General features: G+C 39.7%; 1 protein-coding gene across 1 annotated transcript in view; it reads right to left on the bottom strand.

Moving 5' to 3' along the window:
• Positions 1-19,994, bottom strand: part of PARP4 (poly(ADP-ribose) polymerase family member 4) — a 79,156-nt gene that overhangs the window by 23,342 nt on the left and 35,820 nt on the right. Inside the window, 15 exon segments of the mRNA XM_030561355.1 lie at positions 3,452-3,510; positions 3,513-3,588; positions 4,011-4,092; positions 5,681-5,727; positions 6,521-6,685; positions 7,273-7,299; positions 7,301-7,360; positions 7,609-7,740; positions 8,686-8,742; positions 8,744-8,811; positions 9,376-9,535; positions 11,903-12,086; positions 12,295-12,392; positions 15,729-15,879; positions 19,796-19,956. Of these exon segments, the coding sequence (XP_030417215.1) occupies positions 3,452-3,510; positions 3,513-3,588; positions 4,011-4,092; positions 5,681-5,727; positions 6,521-6,685; positions 7,273-7,299; positions 7,301-7,360; positions 7,609-7,740; positions 8,686-8,742; positions 8,744-8,811; positions 9,376-9,535; positions 11,903-12,086; positions 12,295-12,392; positions 15,729-15,879; positions 19,796-19,956 (1,527 nt within the window).

Below are 19,994 nucleotides of genomic sequence, written 5' to 3'. Positions count from 1 at the left end.
TCAAGCCCACTGGGCAGAGGGTGGAGGCAGGTGGCCTGGGCAGCGCTTGTGGCTCTTGGCTTGTTTATGGGGCTGGTCCTGTGGCTGCTGTGATTTCAACCACTTACGTGCTGGGGCTGGGACATAGAGACCCAGGGCTTTTAGGGTGGTGCAGAAGTCCTTGAGGTCAGGCAATTTTCTGTCTGTTTACTCCTCAAATTGGGACGAGCCATCAAAGGGCAGGTCCTGCATTGACTGCTGAGCCTCAGTGGACAACCCAGAGAGAAGCACCCAAGAGGCTCGCTGCATGGAGATAACGGAAGCCATGGTGTGGGCAGCAGCATCTGATGCCGCCTGGAGGGCCACCCTGGTTGCGGTCGTGCCCTCCTTGAGGATCGCTCAGAACTCCTTCTTGGAAGCCTTGGGGAGTGACCCTTCGAACCTGTCCATGGCTTGCCACATATTGAAGTCATATCAGCCAAGGAGGTCTTGGTGGTTGACCACTCTCAGCTGAAGGCTGGAAGATGAATAAACCTTGCTTCCTAAAAGATCCAGCCTCCTTAAGTCTTAATTTTTGGTGGTGGCCCCGGGTTGTCCTTGCTTCTCCTTGTGGTTAACCACCTAAACCACAAGGGAATTGGGGGCAAGGTGGGAGTATAAGTACTCATACCCTGTGGCTGGCACAAAGCACTTGTGTTTGGCTCTTTTAGAGTTAGGGACCAGGGAAGAAGGGGTCTGCCACAGGACATTAGTGATCTTAGAAACGCCTTAATGAAGGAGTGGAGCCAACCTGGCAGGAGCTGAGGAGCAGAGGACGTCGAACAGGGAGTCTGATGGCTCTTCCAATTCCTCTGCCTCAAGCCCCAGGTTAGAAGTGACCATCTTCAAAAGTTCCTGGTGTGCCTTGGCATCATGCTGAAGAACTGGGTGAGGGGGCTCCGTGATAGCCTCATCTGGCGATGATTAGGACGATGCCTGTGCCATCGGAACCTCCACATCCATTGGTGGTCCAGCAGCTTGCTCTCCTGGGTCCTCCTGGACCTGCGGGGTCTTACCCCCGAAGTCTCCTGGGAAGGCTGGGTGAATCCTCAAGAGTTCCATGGGTACCATTGCGCTGGGCACTTCGCTTGGGACCTTGGGACAGGTTTTGGTGCTGATAATGTAGTCGGCACCATTGGTACCAGGGCTTGTCCCACAGTCAGGGAACCTCACTCTGAGCTGGAGCTACCAGTGGAGTCATTGGTCCCAGGTGACCAGGATCAGGCTAAGCAGTGACTCATGTCTGACTGGTGCCAGTTGCTGCATCCCAAAGCCGATCTGTCCAAGTGAGACTGTCTCGGTCAGGCACTCGGGGACTGACGGCATTCAGTGGATCTGCGTCAGATACCTGGTGATCCACGCCTCATGCCTCTACTGGTACCGGGATGTTGAATGGGACTGGGAGCTACTAGAAGCCAGTTACCAGGATGATTGTCCTGAGTAGGACAACCTTCCTGTTGGAGACAGGTGATGATGCTCTCTGGTGCCCAGTCAGTACTGTGATCAGTACTGAGCCTTTGAAGATGGTCAGGGCCAGTCCTGCAGTTCTTGCCAGGTGGTGCATGCCTCAGAGGATCTACGCCAATCTACCAGCGAGGTACGTCTTGAGTCCCTCAATTGATGCCCTGGTGCGGGATCCAAAGAGGGCTCCGCTGAGCCTGCCTCTCCTGTCCTGAGGCGTGATAGCTGTAGGCGGGCGAACGCTGGTGGGACATCCCTCTTGATGGGAAACAGTACTGCCGAGGCGGGGACACACACATATATCCCAATGCGGGTTTTCTGCGAGATTGAGGTACCGGCTGGAGCTGGTGAGGGCGGAACTGGGAGCCTCAGGATCTCCTGGGCTGCTTGAAGGGCTTCAGGCATTGATGGCACCTGAAACTGGCTGCAGCCTACACAGCTATCTGGAGTCACAGGCAAGGCATGGGATGGGGTGCACCGCTCAACTTGAACTGGGGCCTGACTTCCCGAGGGGGAGTTGAGCTGCCTGGCCCAGGTCTTGGCTCACCCCCAACCCTCTCCTTTCCCTTGCAGGAGGTAGGAAATCTTCCCCTCACAGTTTTTTTCTGCTTCTTGACTGGAGCTTCTGTGCCATTATCCTGAATGCCAGCTTTGTTTTAATTGATATCTATATGTTATTATTTTCCCCAAAACTATTATTTTTCCCCAAAAGCATTCTATTTTTCTGCCCACTTATTGAAGCTACATATTTCCAGACTCAACCAACAATTATTGGTTCATTTAACTCCTGCAAAGAATACAGGAGTAGTGATGCAATAGGAACAATAGGACTTGCAGTGTCAATATGGAGTCACATCCCTCTGAAATATATATGTCTGCACAACTAGACAGAGAAAAGTGTGCTCATACAGAAGTAGGGATAATCAGAAATATTAATAATGAATTGTCTGTGATATCATTTGTGCTTAGAAATTTGTTATAGTATTATTTCTGACAATAGGCTCCAGCCCAGCAAATACAGTCCAAAGGGACCACTCCTTTGAATAAATTTAAGCTTGTGTGTGTATGTTCGCAGGACTGGGGCTTATATCAGAAAGATTCTGTGGAAAGTTCAACTAAAATAAAAGGTAGAATTATGAAAATTCCATTCAATGGAACTATGTCCTGAAAGGAACTATTACTAATTTGTACTTGTAGGTTGTGAAGATGCAAATACAATACTTGCATATTTTAGTTCCCTCCTCAAGACATTTTGAGTGAAATTCTGGCCCCACTGAAGTCAATGGGAGCTTTGTCATTGCTTTTAAAGGGGCTAGCATTTCACCCCTCATCTTGCAATACTTTTTTCCCACTGAACTTGGCAAATATGGCTGCATTTATGTTCTGTGCACTGTGAAATATATAACTTTCTTCAGATTTAAATCTGAGTAGAAATCTTTTCTTTATATAATTCTAAAGACCAACAGGAAAATGCTTCAAATTAACAGCTCAGGAGATAATTTGTTGCTATTGTGCATGTGCTTTAACACTGTATATAAGAATTTTTTTCAATGTACGTGCTTTATAATGTTTTAAAGTGTACTTTAAAGTTAAAGACCAAAGATGGAGCACTTGCTAAATAAAATATGAAAGCAAACTGAAGAGAGAGGCTCACACAGACCAATAAGATGAATGACTGTACAGACTGAATTTGTTAAATTGATCAAAAAGACATCACCACAAGTTAAGTCTGGTACAAAGTGTATATTCATGATAATTATACAGAAATACTGTCCCATAATCTTTTTTCTTTCTAACATTGATGCTTATCTTTCTTTAAAATTTTTCCAAAGTACAAAATTAACCATATCAGGCCAAATTCTGCACTGACTTACTCTTCACTAAATTCAATAGGATTTATATGAATGGTACGTCCTGGCAGAATTTAGTCAATCCATTAGTTGATAAGGTATAGTAGAAGTAGCAGTTGTACCTCACTCTCTTTGTTTGGATGCTTCTCTACCCACATTCTGGGTAGATATATTTGAGAATCCAGATTTCTAGAGTAAAGCCACTGATGTCCAAGGAACTGTTCTCCACAGTCCTGATTACGGCTTTGCAGTCTGTTTTTCTAGAAGGTAAAAAGCAGGCATTTACCAATTTCTGCCAAAAATAGCATTCAGTTGTACAAAACTGCATGGCTTTCAAGAAAAACTCAGGCTGAAGATATAATATTAGGTATGAGATGTCCCAAAGTTTTTTTTGTTTTTTTTACCGTTAAGATGATGGTTTCATTTCAAAATATATATTTTTCTTTAGACTGACATGCACTTTTCTAAATACATTTTAAGATTAAAAGACTTCTACTGAAGTGGCTCTAAAAAAAGTGCACATGAAAATTTTTTCATTTGATATAAGGAAATGGAAATTACCAGTTTCCATGATGAGTCCTATGCAATTTATATGCAATTTATTTTAAAAATATAAAAGGGTCCTTTTAAAATACAAGACATAGCTCTAAAACAGAAAAACAGTTGCAGAAGATTACTTACCTTTATTTTAAGTGTGTGCGTCCAACTATGAATGCGTTCAATACTGTACGGCATTTCAATAGACATGGCCACACAGAATCCACTAAATAAAGAAAAAACAATTGACACACGAGGCAGTTTTGGAGAAGAGGCTATTTGGCATGTATGCCATGCTTCCTCCATCAGGAACACATCAGTCTATGTTCCCTATCTTTTGCAGCTCTTAGGATAAAGGAAATAAGCAGTGCATTACTTGTAGACTCATAGACTTCAAGATCAGAAGGGACCATCATGATCATCTAGTCTGACCTCCTTGCTCTCTTCTGCCCCATGCTTCCCTTGCAAAAGTTTCTATTCCCAAGACACTCCAAAGAGCGGACATGCTGATTCACTAAGGATATTCATAGATACATGGATTTTTAAGGACAGAAGAGGCCATGAGATCATCTAGTCTGAACTCTGGTATAAAATACACCATAGAATTTTACCCAATTACTCCTGTAATGAGCCCAGTAATTTGTGTATGACTAGAGAGTACCTTCCTGAAAAACATCCAGTCTTGACTTGAATGCATCAAGAGATGGCGAATCCCCCATTTCCTTTGGTAGATTAGCCATAGGAACAATCACTCTCACTGTTAAAAAAATTGTGCCTTATTTCTAATTTGAATTTGTCTAGCTTTAACTTCCAGCCATTGGTTCTTTTATGTCTTTTGCCACTAGATTAAAGAGCCCTTTGGTACCTGGTATTTTCTCACCATGAAGGTACTTACACACCATGATCAAGTCATCACTTGCACATGTATCTTATATGCTAAACAGATTATGCTTTTTAAGTCTCTCACAATATGGCATTTTTTCTAACCCTCAAATCATTTTTGTGGCTCTTCTCTGTACCCTCCTCAATTTTTCCAACATCCTTTAAAAAATATAAACACCATAAGATGAGTTACCAGTAGGTGCTCAGCACCCACCATTTTTGCCCTGTGGGTGCTCCAGCCCCTGTGCCCATGGATTGGCCCTTTTTGCCACAGCATTGTGTGCATACATGTACATGGGTGTTACGTAGTTTCCAACACTGAAAATTCAGTTCCTGGAGTAGCACAAGTGCCCATTAAAGTTCTTACTGCTTTTACTAGCAGAATAGCTCATGAATAGGAGCGAGTGGAAATCTGCAGAGACACTGCATGAAGTGAACTATAATTATCAATTTCTCAAGAAGTATTAAGTTATCAGAAAAAAATTCACAATTTGAAATATAATTTTTAAAAATTATTAAGATGTTAATGAAAAGAAAAAGCTAACAATCAGTTCAATTTTAAAAAAATACACTTTCAGGTAGTGCAAGCCCAAGGGATTAGGTTTGTGATGCAAAGTGTTTATAAAACCTGGTATTGACAGAAATGTTTTCAGAAAACGAACAATCCAAAATATTCAATGAAGTGGGGTGGAGATGGAGTTTGCCTAAAAATTATTGCCGTGTAGTGTTTGCAACCCAAATAGAGGAGCAGTTTTGAACCAAAGTCTTTTCATCATCCAACCTGAATGAAATGCCATAAACCCCACATAAACAGTGAAAAATAAATTTTACACGCTGCTTCACATTCAGGAATCCAGAGTGTTAGTAACAACAATAAGGAAACTATTCAAAATAATTTTTGACTATCAAATATCTTATTAAATGTTACTCACCCCTTTTTTGTTCCTATTTGTTTAACACAAACCTTCTTTACTGTATCCTACACAAAATAAAAAATGATAAATATATCTCTGTTATGAAATACATAGATCTTAGTGCCACTCTTGGTTTATTAGAAAAGCAACTGTAGCATAGCACCCAGCAGCTTTCCTCAGCTCTTTCACTTGCACTTGGTCAACTCTTTCCTCAATGTGCGAGTATAACATATGGGAATTATACATACATATGGGAAGGAGAATAAGCTTGATGATATTTAAAGAGGGGAAACATACTAAGTCATTTGTCCCTTCTTGCAAACTGTTCTCTGTGGGCAAACCTCTTTGCTCACATGGAACATCACTGACGTCAATAGGGTGCAGGGGGCCACCTGCATAAAGCAGCCAGCCTATAGGCCTGGGACCTTAATTACTAACACTGCTAAATTTACTCATGTTCTAAATCAGTGGCTCTCAACCTTTTCCATCCTGGGACCCCTTTCCCCATGCTAAGCCTTCATCCCATGTAGCCAGGAACCACTTTCCATTTACAATATGGGCAGGCTGGTCACAATACCAAGTTGCAACCCTGTCTTAGAGCTATTGTTTTGAGCAGATTCAGGAAGGCATCACCACATTGATTATTCGTTGTTTTGGTTCACATTTCTGAACGCTCTTGCTTTTAGCCGGAGGGGTAGAATAAATTTTAAATGAAACAATAAGAAACATGTAAAAAGGTAAGAAAGGGAGGATGGTTGCAACTCCCCTCAAACTTGTTGTGGAATCACTGCCCTAACAGGAGCACTTGTGCTCCAAACCAGAACATGTTACTTTAAGTTATATTTTAAATGCACAAACCTGTGTGTTTTCATTTAAGGCTTTGTCTTGTTGCCAAGGAGCCACAGCAGTGGGCATTTGAAAAGTAATACAGCCATCCTGAAAACTAAGCTCAGTGATGTAGGTGACTTTGATAAGAACTGTAGTTTTAGGTGGTAAGTTTCCAACACTTACAGTAAAAACATCCTAGAAAGAGATGCTTGCTTTAATCTGCATATTTAAACTATAATTTTCCAAAGCAATAAATCATTTGTTTTGTCATGTACAGAAAACAAATGCTAGTTTTCTATATTTCTTCAGAGAAGCAGCTTGAAGAAAATGAATTATGGTGATAAAGGGCAAGAAGTTATGCTGTTTTAACCAATTTACTAAAAATTCCTGTCTGGACAAAACTCATCAGTAGTAACTAGGCATAAATCAAATTCAATTCAAGTTCAAATTGTTTTTTTAAAAGAGGATTTTACAGAGAGTTGGAAAAATCTAGTTTCTGAAGGATGTACAGCAGATATGTTCAACTAATTTCCTAAAATGATCAAACGTGCAGCCTAAATAATTTCCATTATTAAAAAAAAAAATCCTTCCATTAAAGACATGATTCTTAACGATTCCAATGGAACTACTCATATGTGTAAAGTGAAGAACATATTTATTTGTGGGGCTGGGGATCAATGTCATAAACTTGTTTTGTCTGGTATCTGACTTCAGCAACTAATATACAATGTGACCAATCTGGGGTTTCTAAAATACATAGTAAACCATGACATTCAACATACTGGGGCATCCTGGTCCATCAAGTAAGCCTCCATCACCTCGACTGATTGCTTCTCTATATTCCTTATGTGCTTGTTCCTTTTCTTTAACCTGCAAAAGATTGCTCCAAAAATCAGTAAATGAACTATTTTTATATGGAACACAGTTAACTACCTTGTCTCAGTTAACCAACAGTCATTTAGTGGGACATCATCAACTTGAAATCTAGTTAAGTGTCAATGGTATAAAATCAGAGTGAGAGTAGTATTAACACTAATGTTGTGCGTCTTCGCTCATTAATGCTTTGAAATTTTTGGGTTGAAAACACTATGGAAGAGCGAAATATTAAGTCATCTTACCTTTCCAACAATATGTTTCCCATTGATGAAAGCCTCAAATCCACATACAGCTGCTGTGCTATCCAAAGGAAAGACATATTTTGCCTCAATGGAATTATCATTCTGATTGGTGTATGTCTGAAACACTACTACCTGAAATAGAGAAATGGATCTCTTTTATAATCCTATTAACTGAAAAAAATATCATGATAAAAAAAGAACAGGTAGTGAGTATATCTTCCCATAGGTCATTCTGCACAAGTGGTTTTGGTTTAAATTAACTATTTTAAATTTAACAGCATAAATGTGCTATTATGTTTCATACTACAAAATGTGGCTAGGAGGCAGAGTGCAACTTGGTTTATCTTTTTGAAGACCTATTTGTACACAAATTTCTCAAACACGTATACATATAGTGATTGTAACAAATCTACTGGTGCTTGGGGGAATGGACAGTTCAGGAAACTGATAATGGAATACAGATGCTCTCTGGGTTACGCAAACCCGACTTAGCAAATCTGCACTTAGGAAAAAGTTTCTGTAAGTTCCTTAGACTTCAAGGAGCAGTGGACGTGGTCTAGGGTCTCTGCTGGGTGTAGCCCCCTGGATCCATTGTTTTGATCCTGGACCTCCATCCCCTTTTAATTTTTTTGTCCCAGATAATCTATTGATTCTGGGTTTGGGACCACTCCCTCATCCTTGGGGGTGGGCCTTTCATATTTTGGTAAGCTCACCCACCAATCTAGTTATCAAATAGGCAGGCAAGAAAGCCCCTTTAAAAAAAAAAAAAAGCATATTCCACTGCAGAACACTTTCTTCCTGGCAATGACTTAACCGTACATAGGCAGAAAAATTATTCTGAAATATGGAATTACACAAATTCACTGATCTTTCATTGCCCAAAGACTTACAAAAGTGATTTGTCTGCTTACCTTTAAAAATTAAAAACACTTTGAATTAATGTCAGGACCTGTAAGAGACGGACCTTCATTAGAGATTGAGTTGTCTATTTTTCTAAAAGTGACTCAACAGTACATAACAATTTAATTAATTCTCAATAGTCAGTTGCTGAAAAGTTGAGCTAACAGTGCGCTGTACCTGTGCTATAAAGTCCATTATCCTCCCCTTGATATGAATATCTTCAAGAGGGACTGGGGTTTCCAGATGTGTCCTGAAGACCAGTTTTTACGTGGTTTAAAAGATTTATACTTGGTAATGCATAGTCTAAATATAAAAAATTGAAGAAAGGTTAGTGTTTTGGTTTGGGTTTTTGGGTGGTGGGATAATACGCCAATCCCACACACCAATGGCCATTTGGCCCATGTTACAAACTGTAATTCATCATACATGGATTAAAAATAATACTCAGTGTCTGTTAGGAAGTCCCACAATAATATTGCTCTATTGCTGTGATAAGGCTGTCTGAGAGATCATGAGTTGATGACAGATTTTCATAAGACCTTTGTTTAGCCTTTAGGGAGTAAAATGTGAATTCTTTAAAGAGCATCTGATGACTTATGCAAGAGTACTTCCTGCTAGGCCTCTTGAAAGGCACTCTGTCAGGAGGAGAAAACCAGCCTCAATATTTATTCCCAGAGGAAATCTGTTAAACAGATGCTTCCAAGATACCAATATTAGTCAAGAATGTGTGGTGACAGCTGCAAATCAATCCAAAATAATTTTTCAATTATATTAAAAATGTATTTGATCAGTTTTATTCAAGAATTATTGATAATAGCTATAGCATTTATGATGTAAATACAATTACAAACAAGAAATATTTTCCACCTTTGGGTTGTAAATGACAATGTGAGGTCACTGGCCGATCTTGCTCTAATTCTGTCTCAATTCCAGGCTGAAACTGCTTTACTTGGTCTCCAGCAAGGCAAAACTTAACAATGTATCTCATTTTAACCTGACATGTTTTGTATACAACAAATTCATCATCCTGTTGCAAGCAAAAAGAATTATTTTACAAATATAATAAAAGCTACAGGTATTCCTACAAAGACTGTAAATCGATTTAAGAGCTGATCTAAAGAGACATCTCATCTGAGATACACAATATAACTGTATGGTTTTAATACTAACGCTTTGCACTCTTCAAAGAACTCCACCTCTGTCCTCTTCTCATCCTTTACCTTCTTACGCTGCCCAAACTTCACTACTGACTGCTCCTTTCGTCTCCTTTTCTCACTCACAAATTTATGACTTTTTTCATGCCATCCTCAACTCAGCGGAAAGCCTCACAATTAAGTTATCCAGGTGCCCAACCTCTCTCAAAAAAAATTCCTTAACACAACTGTTCCTCAAAATAATTCCAAATATAATTATCACTTTTCCATCTCTGGCTGCCTACACAGCAACTGTGCTTATTTGTTTGCATAGTATTGCACCTATTCCTACCTTTACAGTTTAAACAATTTGGAGCAGTGATTATGTTTATTTTACACATTAATAAGACAGTGGAACCCTCTTTCATTTTTGTTTTCTATATCCCATATGTGACAGACTGACAACATCCTGAACAAACCTTATGGAATTAAAATAAGTTTACAGCATTAAATTAAACCTTATTGGAGTATCTATGGGATATATAATATTAAAATACAATTGTGTATGTGGTGTTGTGGCATTGTATGTATCTTCTCTAGCAGAGAAGGAGAATGCAACTGAACTTTCTCAGTTATCAGCCTCTGAAGTCCCCTTGGGGACATATGCATACACTAGTCCCCTGGACTCTCCTGGTATTTCTCTACCCTGTTATTTTAGTAAAGTCATGGACAGGCCATAGCTCCAGTGAATTTTTGTTTCTTGCCCGTGACCTGTGTGTGACTTTTACTAAAAATAACCATGACAAAATCTTAACCTTAACTGTTATCCATCTCTGAAGAAAAAGCAAGAAGGTCTGTCTAGGCAGACTGACTGTTCTGCGAATTACACAGAGAAGGCCAGGGAACTGTCCAGCCTGAAAATGCATGTCTCCACCCAAGAGTGGCAAGAACTGGAAGCCTGAGCGTCAGGTGCCCTTGCTGAACTTCTGAGGGGAAATACAGGTGCAGATGCCCTGAACTGTGACACCATACACAAAAAAGTTTCTGTGAGTGAGCATGTCTCTAAATAACTGCTTAATGTCAGGAGTCACAATGATCATCAGCAGGTATGGGGAAGGAGAGCAACAGAAGGTTTTGGGACTAAGGCACAGGTCTTCCATGCATGCTGCAAACGTAACCCAAGAGGTAGATGAGACACAAGACCTTGAGTGCAGGGCAGGACATCTCAGCAGGGCAGAGGGTGACATAGATCAGGAGTCTTCCTCTCGACTCCTGAGCAGCATGGCCAGTGGCAACAGGGCAGCAAAATAGCAAACACTGCAATCTGCAACTGCTAAAAAGTCCCCGCTGCTGTCAGTTATAAATAGCCCAACTAGGCTGCAAAAACCACACACTTGGCAACCTCTCTACCCTCAGTGCAGAGCAACTTTAGCAAGACTACTCAGCTCTTTACTCCTTGCTGGGAGCTATTGTAGCAAGACTGGGAGCCAGGATCCTCCTTGCCCTTTCCCTCTACTATGTGAAAGTGATAATTATAGGATGCAGGGGAAATTTCCTTGAAAAGTAGCATTCCGCACCTCTCTGACAGATATGAACTGGTATATTTCAAGGGAAATAGCACAATGCAAATAATTTATAGTGGAATGAAAGTTCACTGTAACTGAAGCAATGCTTTACTAAAGGGATGTGTCTACCCTAGGAAAAGAAGTTGTGATTCACGGCTGCAGCCCTGGTGGAATATGATTTACAGCTAGTATAGACATAGCCTAACTACGTTCAACATCCATTACACAAATCCTGGTTGACCCTTCCACGGCTCCAAATCCTCTTGGGTATGTGGTTTATGTGACATGAAAATCTGCTGAAATGTAGCAAAGTAGGTCAGGATTTTCACCCCACTTTGTTAGAACCAAGTTCAATATAAAATCTCTCTCAGCTATTTATAGGAGAATTCCACTGTAATATGAAATAATATTAATACTTTTCATTTAAATAGTGTCCTTCATGCCATAGTCCAAAAGCTCTATAAAAATGTTTAAAAATCCTGTGATGCAGGTATTATATGCACTTCACAGATGGGGAAATGGAGGTAAAAGTGATTAAGTGACTTGCCCATTGCCACATAGTAATTCAGAAGCAGAACTGGGAATAGAACCTAGGTGCTCAGTCTCCCAATATCCTGTTATCTAACACTGGCACAATAAATCCAAGAGTTTTAAACAACCTCAGTGCCTTTTTTTGGTTGGATCTGATTTCAATACCTCAAAATCTGAAGAGATGTTTGCTGTTTTACGGACTCCATGCACGCTGTCATATCCTGCTGGCGCATTAGTTAATGACAAATCCTTTTTATACAAATCCAAGCAGGTTCCAAGTGCCACATTACACACAGCCAACAGTCGAGTTCCATCCATTTCACTTGGTAGAGAATATTTAGTGCTTGTACTACAGTTAAAAAAAAAATCACACACACACAGACACATACAGTTTATATTAACATGCATTTCTATTTTAAATTTCAATAGAAAGCAGAAAAAATGGAAAGGAATAACTTTCAACATTAAAGTTATCTTAAAATTCCTCTAAAACATTACAAAAAGAAACTTAAATTCCTTTAAGAGTCAAAAGAACCCAATATTATAAGTATTTCAACCTGATAGAATCACTGAAATAAATGCCACTCCCTAGGTTCCCAATATCAGTTCTTTCCATGCCATGATCTTCAACCACTATCTTTGGTAAAAGGAAGACCTCTAGAAAAGAAATAGCATCACAGTTAATGAAGGCAGAAGGATCCTGACATACGGTCCCGTGATTAATACATACTGAGTAAATAGGTGCCACTGATGAACTAGACCAGGGGTTGGCAACCTTTCAGAAGTAGTGTGCCGAGTTTTCACTTATTCACTCTAATGTAATGTTTTGCATGCCAGTAATATATTTGAATGTTTTTAGAAGGTCTCTTTCTATGAGTCTATAATATATAACTAAACTGTTGTAGTATGTAAAATAAATAAGGTTTTTAAAATGTTTAAGAAGCTTCATTTAAAATTAATTTAAAATGCAGAGCCCCCGGACCAGTGGCCAGGACCCAGGCAGTGTGAGTGCCACTGAAAATCAGTTCGCGTGCCGCCTTCGTGCCATAGGTTGCCTACCCCTGAACTAGACAAAATACAGTTTACAGAAACCATGGAAAGGGAGTTCTGGAAAATGTTCAGTAAAACAGAGATATTACTGAGTTAGTCACAACAGGGGAAATCCCTTGGTGAAGTTCATCAAGAGGATATTACAGTAAATACTCCTTATTTTTCTAGTTGTAGCACATAAAAACTGCATGTTACAAAGTGAAAACAAAATAGTGATCACTGGCAAACATTCACATTAACACAAAACAAGCACTTAATATTTGTGTGTTGTATAAATAGTGCTACTTTTCTATAATCTATACTACGTGGAACACCATATACCTATCACAGATACATACATTATCTAAGCAAAACAAGGGAGGACCAAAAAGGCAGAGTGTCCAGGAGCGAAGGGCAGTTTGATCCTTAACTTTAATCTTCTTTTATGGAAAGTAAGTCTTGTCAAACAAAGCAGCTTTAAACTTTTGATGAGATTACAAATTTGGTTACTATTGGTAACTGCATAGATGTAATATACTTAGACTTTGTAAGGCATTTGATCCAATATTGTAGACATTCTTATGAAAAAATTAGCACTATATAATATAGATAAAGCACATCTTAAATAGATTAAGAGCTGGCTCACTGACAGAACTCATAAAGCAGTTGTCAATGGGGAATCATCATCAAATGAGGATGTTTCTAGTTGGGTTCCTCATGGATTGGCACTAGGCCCGATGCTGTTCAATATTTTAAATCAAGTGATCTGGAAATAAATATACAATCACTGTTGATCAAATCTGAGGATGACACAAAGGTTGGCAGAGTAGTAAATAAGGATAAGGACAAAGTGAGGGCAGTCATACAGCGTGATCTGGATCAGTTGGTAGGCCAGGCCCATTCAAACAAAATACATTTAAATACAACCAAATGCAAGGTCAGACATCTAGGAACAAGAAACACAGGTAATATCTACAAAATAGGGGCTGGTATCCTCAAAGCTGTGACTCTGTGAAAAAGATTTTGAGGTCACAGTGGGTAAGAAACTCAACATGAGCTCCCAGTGTGACACTGTGGCAAAAAGAGATAACACTGTTCTTGGACGTATAAACAGAGAAGCTCTAAGATTATTTTACCATTGTTTACAGCTCTGGTAACAGAATACTACATACAGTTCTGGTGTCCACATTTTTTAAAGGATGTTGAAAATTTGAAGCAGGCACAGAGAAGGGCCACAAAAATCATTTGAGGTCTGGAGAAAATGTCTTACAAGGAGAAACTTAAAGACCTTAATAGGTCACTCGATTACGGTTTATAAGTACCCTGACAGGGAGAAAATACCTGGTACTGAGGGGTTCTTTAATCTTGAGGAGAGAGACATAACAAGAACCAATGGATGGAAGCTGAAGTCAAACAAATTCAAATTAGACATAGGGCACATATTTTTGAAGGTGATAAACCTTTGGACTAAACTAACAAAGGAAGTAGTGGATTCTCTATCTGTTGATTTCTTCAAATCAAGACTGGATGCCTTTCTGAAAGGTATGTTTTAGTAAAAGAAATACTATATTGGGCTCAATGCAGGGGTTATCAGCTGACTTGGTTTGCAAGGCTCAGGCAATGGGGCTGTTTAACAGTGGTCTAAATATTCAGGCCCAGGGTGGAGCTCAGGCTCTGGGACACTCCCTCTTCATGGGGTCCCAGAGCCTGAACGACTACACCACAGTTAAACAGCCTTGAAACCCAAGCCCTGCAAGCCTGAGTCAGCTGACACATACCCTTAGTGGCCTGTGATATACAGGAAGTTCAGCCAGACAACCTAATTGTCCCATATGGCCTTAGAATATATGAATTCTGTTAAGATTATGACAGAAATCAACTTTATTCAAGAACAGATTTGGCTACAGAAATAAAACTAATATTGTATTATTTATATAGTATCATAGGTGTGCATGCCCTTTTACAAGCAAATAAAAGTTAACAGATTCTTGTCGTCAGGATCTGCAATTAAAGTAGATGATCACATGAACACTCATTAATGAACTCAGTACTTACTACTGTGAAGTCGCATAGAATTTGTTAGTACTACTATTGGCTGCAGATGTTTGACCCTAATTAGATCCAACCCAAGGGATGAAAATAAACAGTGTGTGGTAAGATATGAGTTACAACAGAAGAAGACAATGATGTGTGCTTAATATTACATACACACATATATTTTTAAAAATAACATCTAAAAATGGAGGTCAGCAATAGAAGACTTGCTAGAACAGGGGTCAGCAACCTTTCAGAAGTGATGTGCCAAATCTTCATTTATTCACTCTAATTTAAGGCTTAGTGTGCCAGTGAGACATTTTAATGTTTTTAGAAGGTGTATTTCTATAAGTCTATAATATATAACTAAACTATTGTTGTATGTAAAGTAAATAAGGTTTTTAAAATGTTTAAGAAGCTTCATTAAAATTAAATTAAATGCAGAGCCCCTCAGATCAGCGGCCAGGATCTGGGCAGCGTGAGTGCCACTGAAAATCCGCTTGTGTGCTGCCTTCGGCACGCGTGCCATAGGTTGCCTACCCCTGTGGTAGAAGAAGGGATATATTATTCACATTTATTACTCTTTCCACTCTCTCTATATTTTATTAGGTTAGTAATTAATCTTAAATAGAACACACTGAAAAAAAATTAAGTTCTTTCTTTACCAGGTATTTAAATTATGCTTATTACCATGATATCTGACCACTTATATCCACCCTAGACCCGTTTTCAAGAGAATATCACATCTTTTAATTCATCTGTTCAAAATAAAAGGTAAATTTTTCTATTGTGATGTACCTGCATAAATGTTAATGCTCAAACATTAAAGTAAACGTTTGCTTAATGTCAAAGAAAATGAGTCCTTTATAAACTCAAAATATTAAACAAAAAAGTAAAAAGATGCTGGAAAACCTTAGAGAAAAAATACTGCAAGTTCTTACCGGGAGAGAATTCCAACGAAGTTGCGCACAGATGATGCATGGAATAAGGACTGAACATTCCCAGGATTGCTCAGAAACTCTGCTGTTTCACTTATTCTGCCAACTCTGTATATTTGTAAAACTTGCACTGGACAGTCACTGCAAGAAATTGAAAATAAACTTTGAGGCAATGTGAGTTAGAAAGTGTATTCAAATTCAATTAATAGCTAAAGAGTGAAGAATATGTACCTCAAAGAAATGACTACTCTTCATTTGTTTTTCTTTCATAATTACAAGAACCAGACACAGTACAAAGGAACATTTACTGAAAACATACTGGAAATATTTAAATATTAAAGGCAAACAGGAATACAAATTGTAATTCTATAGCAGCTATCTAATCTGTGATTGCCTGTAATCTCATAGTAGGTTTCCCCCTTTTTTATACAATGTATTTGTTTCACAGAGTTCAAGCTATGGCAGAACTGTGAAAAAATCAGAATGTTAGTTTTCCAAAATTTTAAAGTTTCCATCTATCAGGCCTACTCATTCATTGTCCTTTTGAAGTCAACGGTCTGGGTGACCTAAGAGGAAGAGCTTCTAGCTTATGGTCTGCACAGAATGTAGCTGCCTTACACTACAACTCCCAGCAGCCAGTGACACTTGTCTGTTGAGGCTATATGTAACAGGGTGCTGGCCAAAAGGCACTGACTCAGCCCGTTAGCACAGAGCCTGCTAGCTTAGCTCCCAGTAAGGGGAAAAGATTGGAGCTGACAGGTTGTGAGCTTGATGGGGGAAGGCCTATAAAGCTAGCAGGAAGGAAGTAGGTGAGGGAGGACAGGAAAGTGAGGGCCTGTTGCTCCCAGCTAGCTGGAAGAGCAAGCTGTTCGCCAAGGGGCTACCTGATTGATACTGAACTGTATATAGCTGTATATAGGTGGTGGCGGGAAAAGACAGAGAAATAAAAGGGCACTGGGGTGATAAAGAATGGTCTCCAGCTAATTTGTACTGTAAGTGACGAAGGGCCTGTCTACACTGTAGAAAGGACCAATGGCTGCTGGAAGTTGTAGTACACTGACTAAGGCTTAAAAACTATTTAGGTGCCCAACTCCATGAATCAATGGGAGTTAAAGATATTTAGGCACCTGATGATCTGGGCCTACAAGCTCAGTTCGAACAATCCTGCCACAAGCTCAGCTACATACAAAATACGTATTCAATTACAAAACAATCTTGATGGGATCCTCTCAAAGATATTTAAATAATATATTCAGAGTAGTAGGAATCTGGTGCTGAATCCCTCAGTAGCACGAGCAGAGAGGAATTTAGCAAAGCTTTTTTAAAATTTGCCTTTTTTGGTATCCTTTCAGATCCTGGGAAGTCCAGACTTGGAGCAGGATCCATTGATCTGGACCATGTAATGCTCCAGCATGCTGTTTATTGGTATCACTCCCAGGCTCTGCCTCCGACAGGAGACAACCTTCAGAGTTAAAATAAGGGGTAAATTTTTCAAAAGTACCTAAGTGACTTGGCTCTTAAGGAAATGTCTACACAATGGGTACTACAGGAGTACAGCATACACTGCTGTAACCCCATAGTGCAGATGGAGATTATAGCAACAGAAGAGATTTCTTCATTGCTGTAGGAACTCTACCTCCCTGAGTGACATTAGCTAGGACAACAGAAGCATTTTCCCATTAAACCTGCTGCATCTACACTGGAGGTTAAGTCAGGCCTTTGCATCATTTTCAAAAGTGACATTCAGTTCATTGTAAAAGCAGCAGGTCTGTAGCTAGACACTGGATTGACTTTCTGCTGCCCTGGTTCTAGGATGCCTGCTGCAGGTCCTTCGTTTTCACCTGGCACTGCTGTGATTCCTACCGTACCCCTTTGCCTGCATCACCTGTGCAATCTCTGGCAGATTTCCATGTTCCTATGACTGCTCCAAAGCTGTGTCTGCACAGTCTCTTCTCCTCATAGGCTCAGGAGATCCAATACCTACTGTCTGCTCCAAGCAGTAGCAAATCTAGTGAGTGGAGCCAGCATGGTTAGTTGCTTACAACAAGGGAGAGATGCTAGGTATGCTCGCCAGGCTAGGCAACCAGGAAAAGACTTTTAAAAATATGCAGGGATTTTAAAGGAGCAGTAGTGGCTTCTGGTATCTGACACCGCTGGCAGTGGAGTTCAAAACTGTGACCTGAGCAGTCAGGTATTGTGGGACAGCTGCTGGAGAACTGTTAGGGTCAATATAAGTCACACAGTGTCAGTACTCGTGCTGCATTAACCTCAGTACATTGACCATGGCTCAACACCATTCAAGGAGGTGGTGTTACTGCATCCCTGTAACTGGACACTTACATCAGCGGAAGACAAATGTAAGTATAGACACATGTACAACTAAGTCAACGCAAGGTGGCTTATGTTGATCTAATTTTGTAGTGTAGACCAGGCTGTGACCTTAGGCTCCTAAGTCCCCATGACTTCAAAAAGAATGAGGCCAGGTCTTCATCACAAAGTTTTGTTGGCACAGCTGTCAGTCAGGGGTGTAAAAAGCCCATCCCCTCCAGCCAACATAGCTATGCGGCAGAACCCCCCGTTTAGATGCAGCTATGGTGACAGATGAGTGCTTCTGTGGTTCAGGGACTTGGTATTCCAAACTGGGCAGAAAAACTCCTTTTGTCAGAGCCCTTTGTGTAGATGCAGCTTATGTTGCCAGTATACCAGCAAGCCATTTGTAGTGTAGACAAGGCTATCACCTCCTAAGTACCTATGTCACTTTTGTAAACAGGACTTAGGCTCCTAAGTTACTTAGGCACTTGGGAAAACTTTACCCAAGGAGGGTTTTTTGAGGATTACAAATATTTTTTAATGTCCCTACTTATGGAGCTACTATACAAAGTTTCTTTTTTAGAAGACTGTTTAAGCCTGCTCCTTCAACATCTATTTCCACAGCAGTTTAATTTTTGAAAAAATTATCTTTTACAGTAAATCAAATGCAGTGTCCCAAAAACTAAGACCATATAGTCTGGCTAACTTTATTTCTATGAGTTTATTCATTTTTTCATGTTTAATTTTACTGGTTAATTACAAGATAGGGTCTCTAGTATAACACCAACCAATACAATTAAATAGAATCCAAATGAAATATACATTAGAGAGTAAGCTTTTGAAAGTATATACAAAAGAACATTTAATTTATATTTTTTTACATGAATGAGAATTGTTTGAAAGGGGCTAAGGAGATCCTCAAAAGAGAGGGGGCAGGTTTTTTAAATAAATACGAGGAAAATTAAAAATAGCTGAAATAAAAAATTCACACTTAAAAAAAGATCAGCGTTAAAATGCCTGAAAATAAACACTGACATTCAGAAACAAACACAGAAGCCGTAAAATCTAATTAAAACAAATTTAAAAATAGTTCCTTCCAAAAAGGATGATGTGTTTTTCAAAACTGAGGCCTTGAATAATGAAACAAAAAATAGAGCAGTTTTAGCAGTCTTATCAGATACTGTCATAATGAATTTGTTTCTATTCAATCCAAATGTACATCATAGTAGAAGAAGATGTATCTTATAGAGCTGATCCAAGCAAAGATGGGCAGGAAGAACAACTGGGGCCAAGATCCAGCTGTTTTTAGAGTTGGGAGTGAGCTACCAATGACCTATCATGCTGGCTGTACAATCTGCAGGGCCCAGCAAGGACACAGCCCCAAGCTGCTGGAGCTGATGACTGGGCATGAATTTCTTCCCATCTAGTTCTGGTCCTAGGGAAGGTATGGGAGCAAGTTCTTTTCTCTTCCTTTGGTCTCAGAAATGGAGGAGGAATAGGACAAACACCTGACCTGCTATGCCTGCTTACTTTGCTTTTGTAATGGCCAGCTCTGCCTACTCCACAACCCTGCTGGCTCTGGAGTGGAGTAGAAATCAATGGGAGTTTTACCAGTGTGAGAACTGGAGGAGCAAGCCAAAGATCTCACTGCTGTGGCAGAATCTGGTGGCCCACCCCTCACTATATGTATTTTATGTATTATTCCTATAATTCAACTGAGGTCATTTTATCACTATTAAACACCCACCTGTGATTATTTTTCAACACCTGCTGTTTAACATTGAGAAATTCTTCACTGTTTGGATTGATAGCTTCTATCTTGCACCTTAAAGCCCGGTATTTAGCAAGAGATGGTGGGTTAGGGCTTGACATACTTGTTTCGCAGACATTAAGCATGTCTCTGATTAGCTAAAATATAAAGATATACATTAGAATTGATATGTGGA

This window comes from Gopherus evgoodei, chromosome 1, assembly GCF_007399415.2.
Source record: "Gopherus evgoodei ecotype Sinaloan lineage chromosome 1, rGopEvg1_v1.p, whole genome shotgun sequence".
NCBI lineage: Eukaryota > Metazoa > Chordata > Testudines > Testudinidae > Gopherus > Gopherus evgoodei.
Note: the sequence above shows the minus strand (reverse complement) of the source record. Positions and strands in the feature narration are given on the sequence as shown.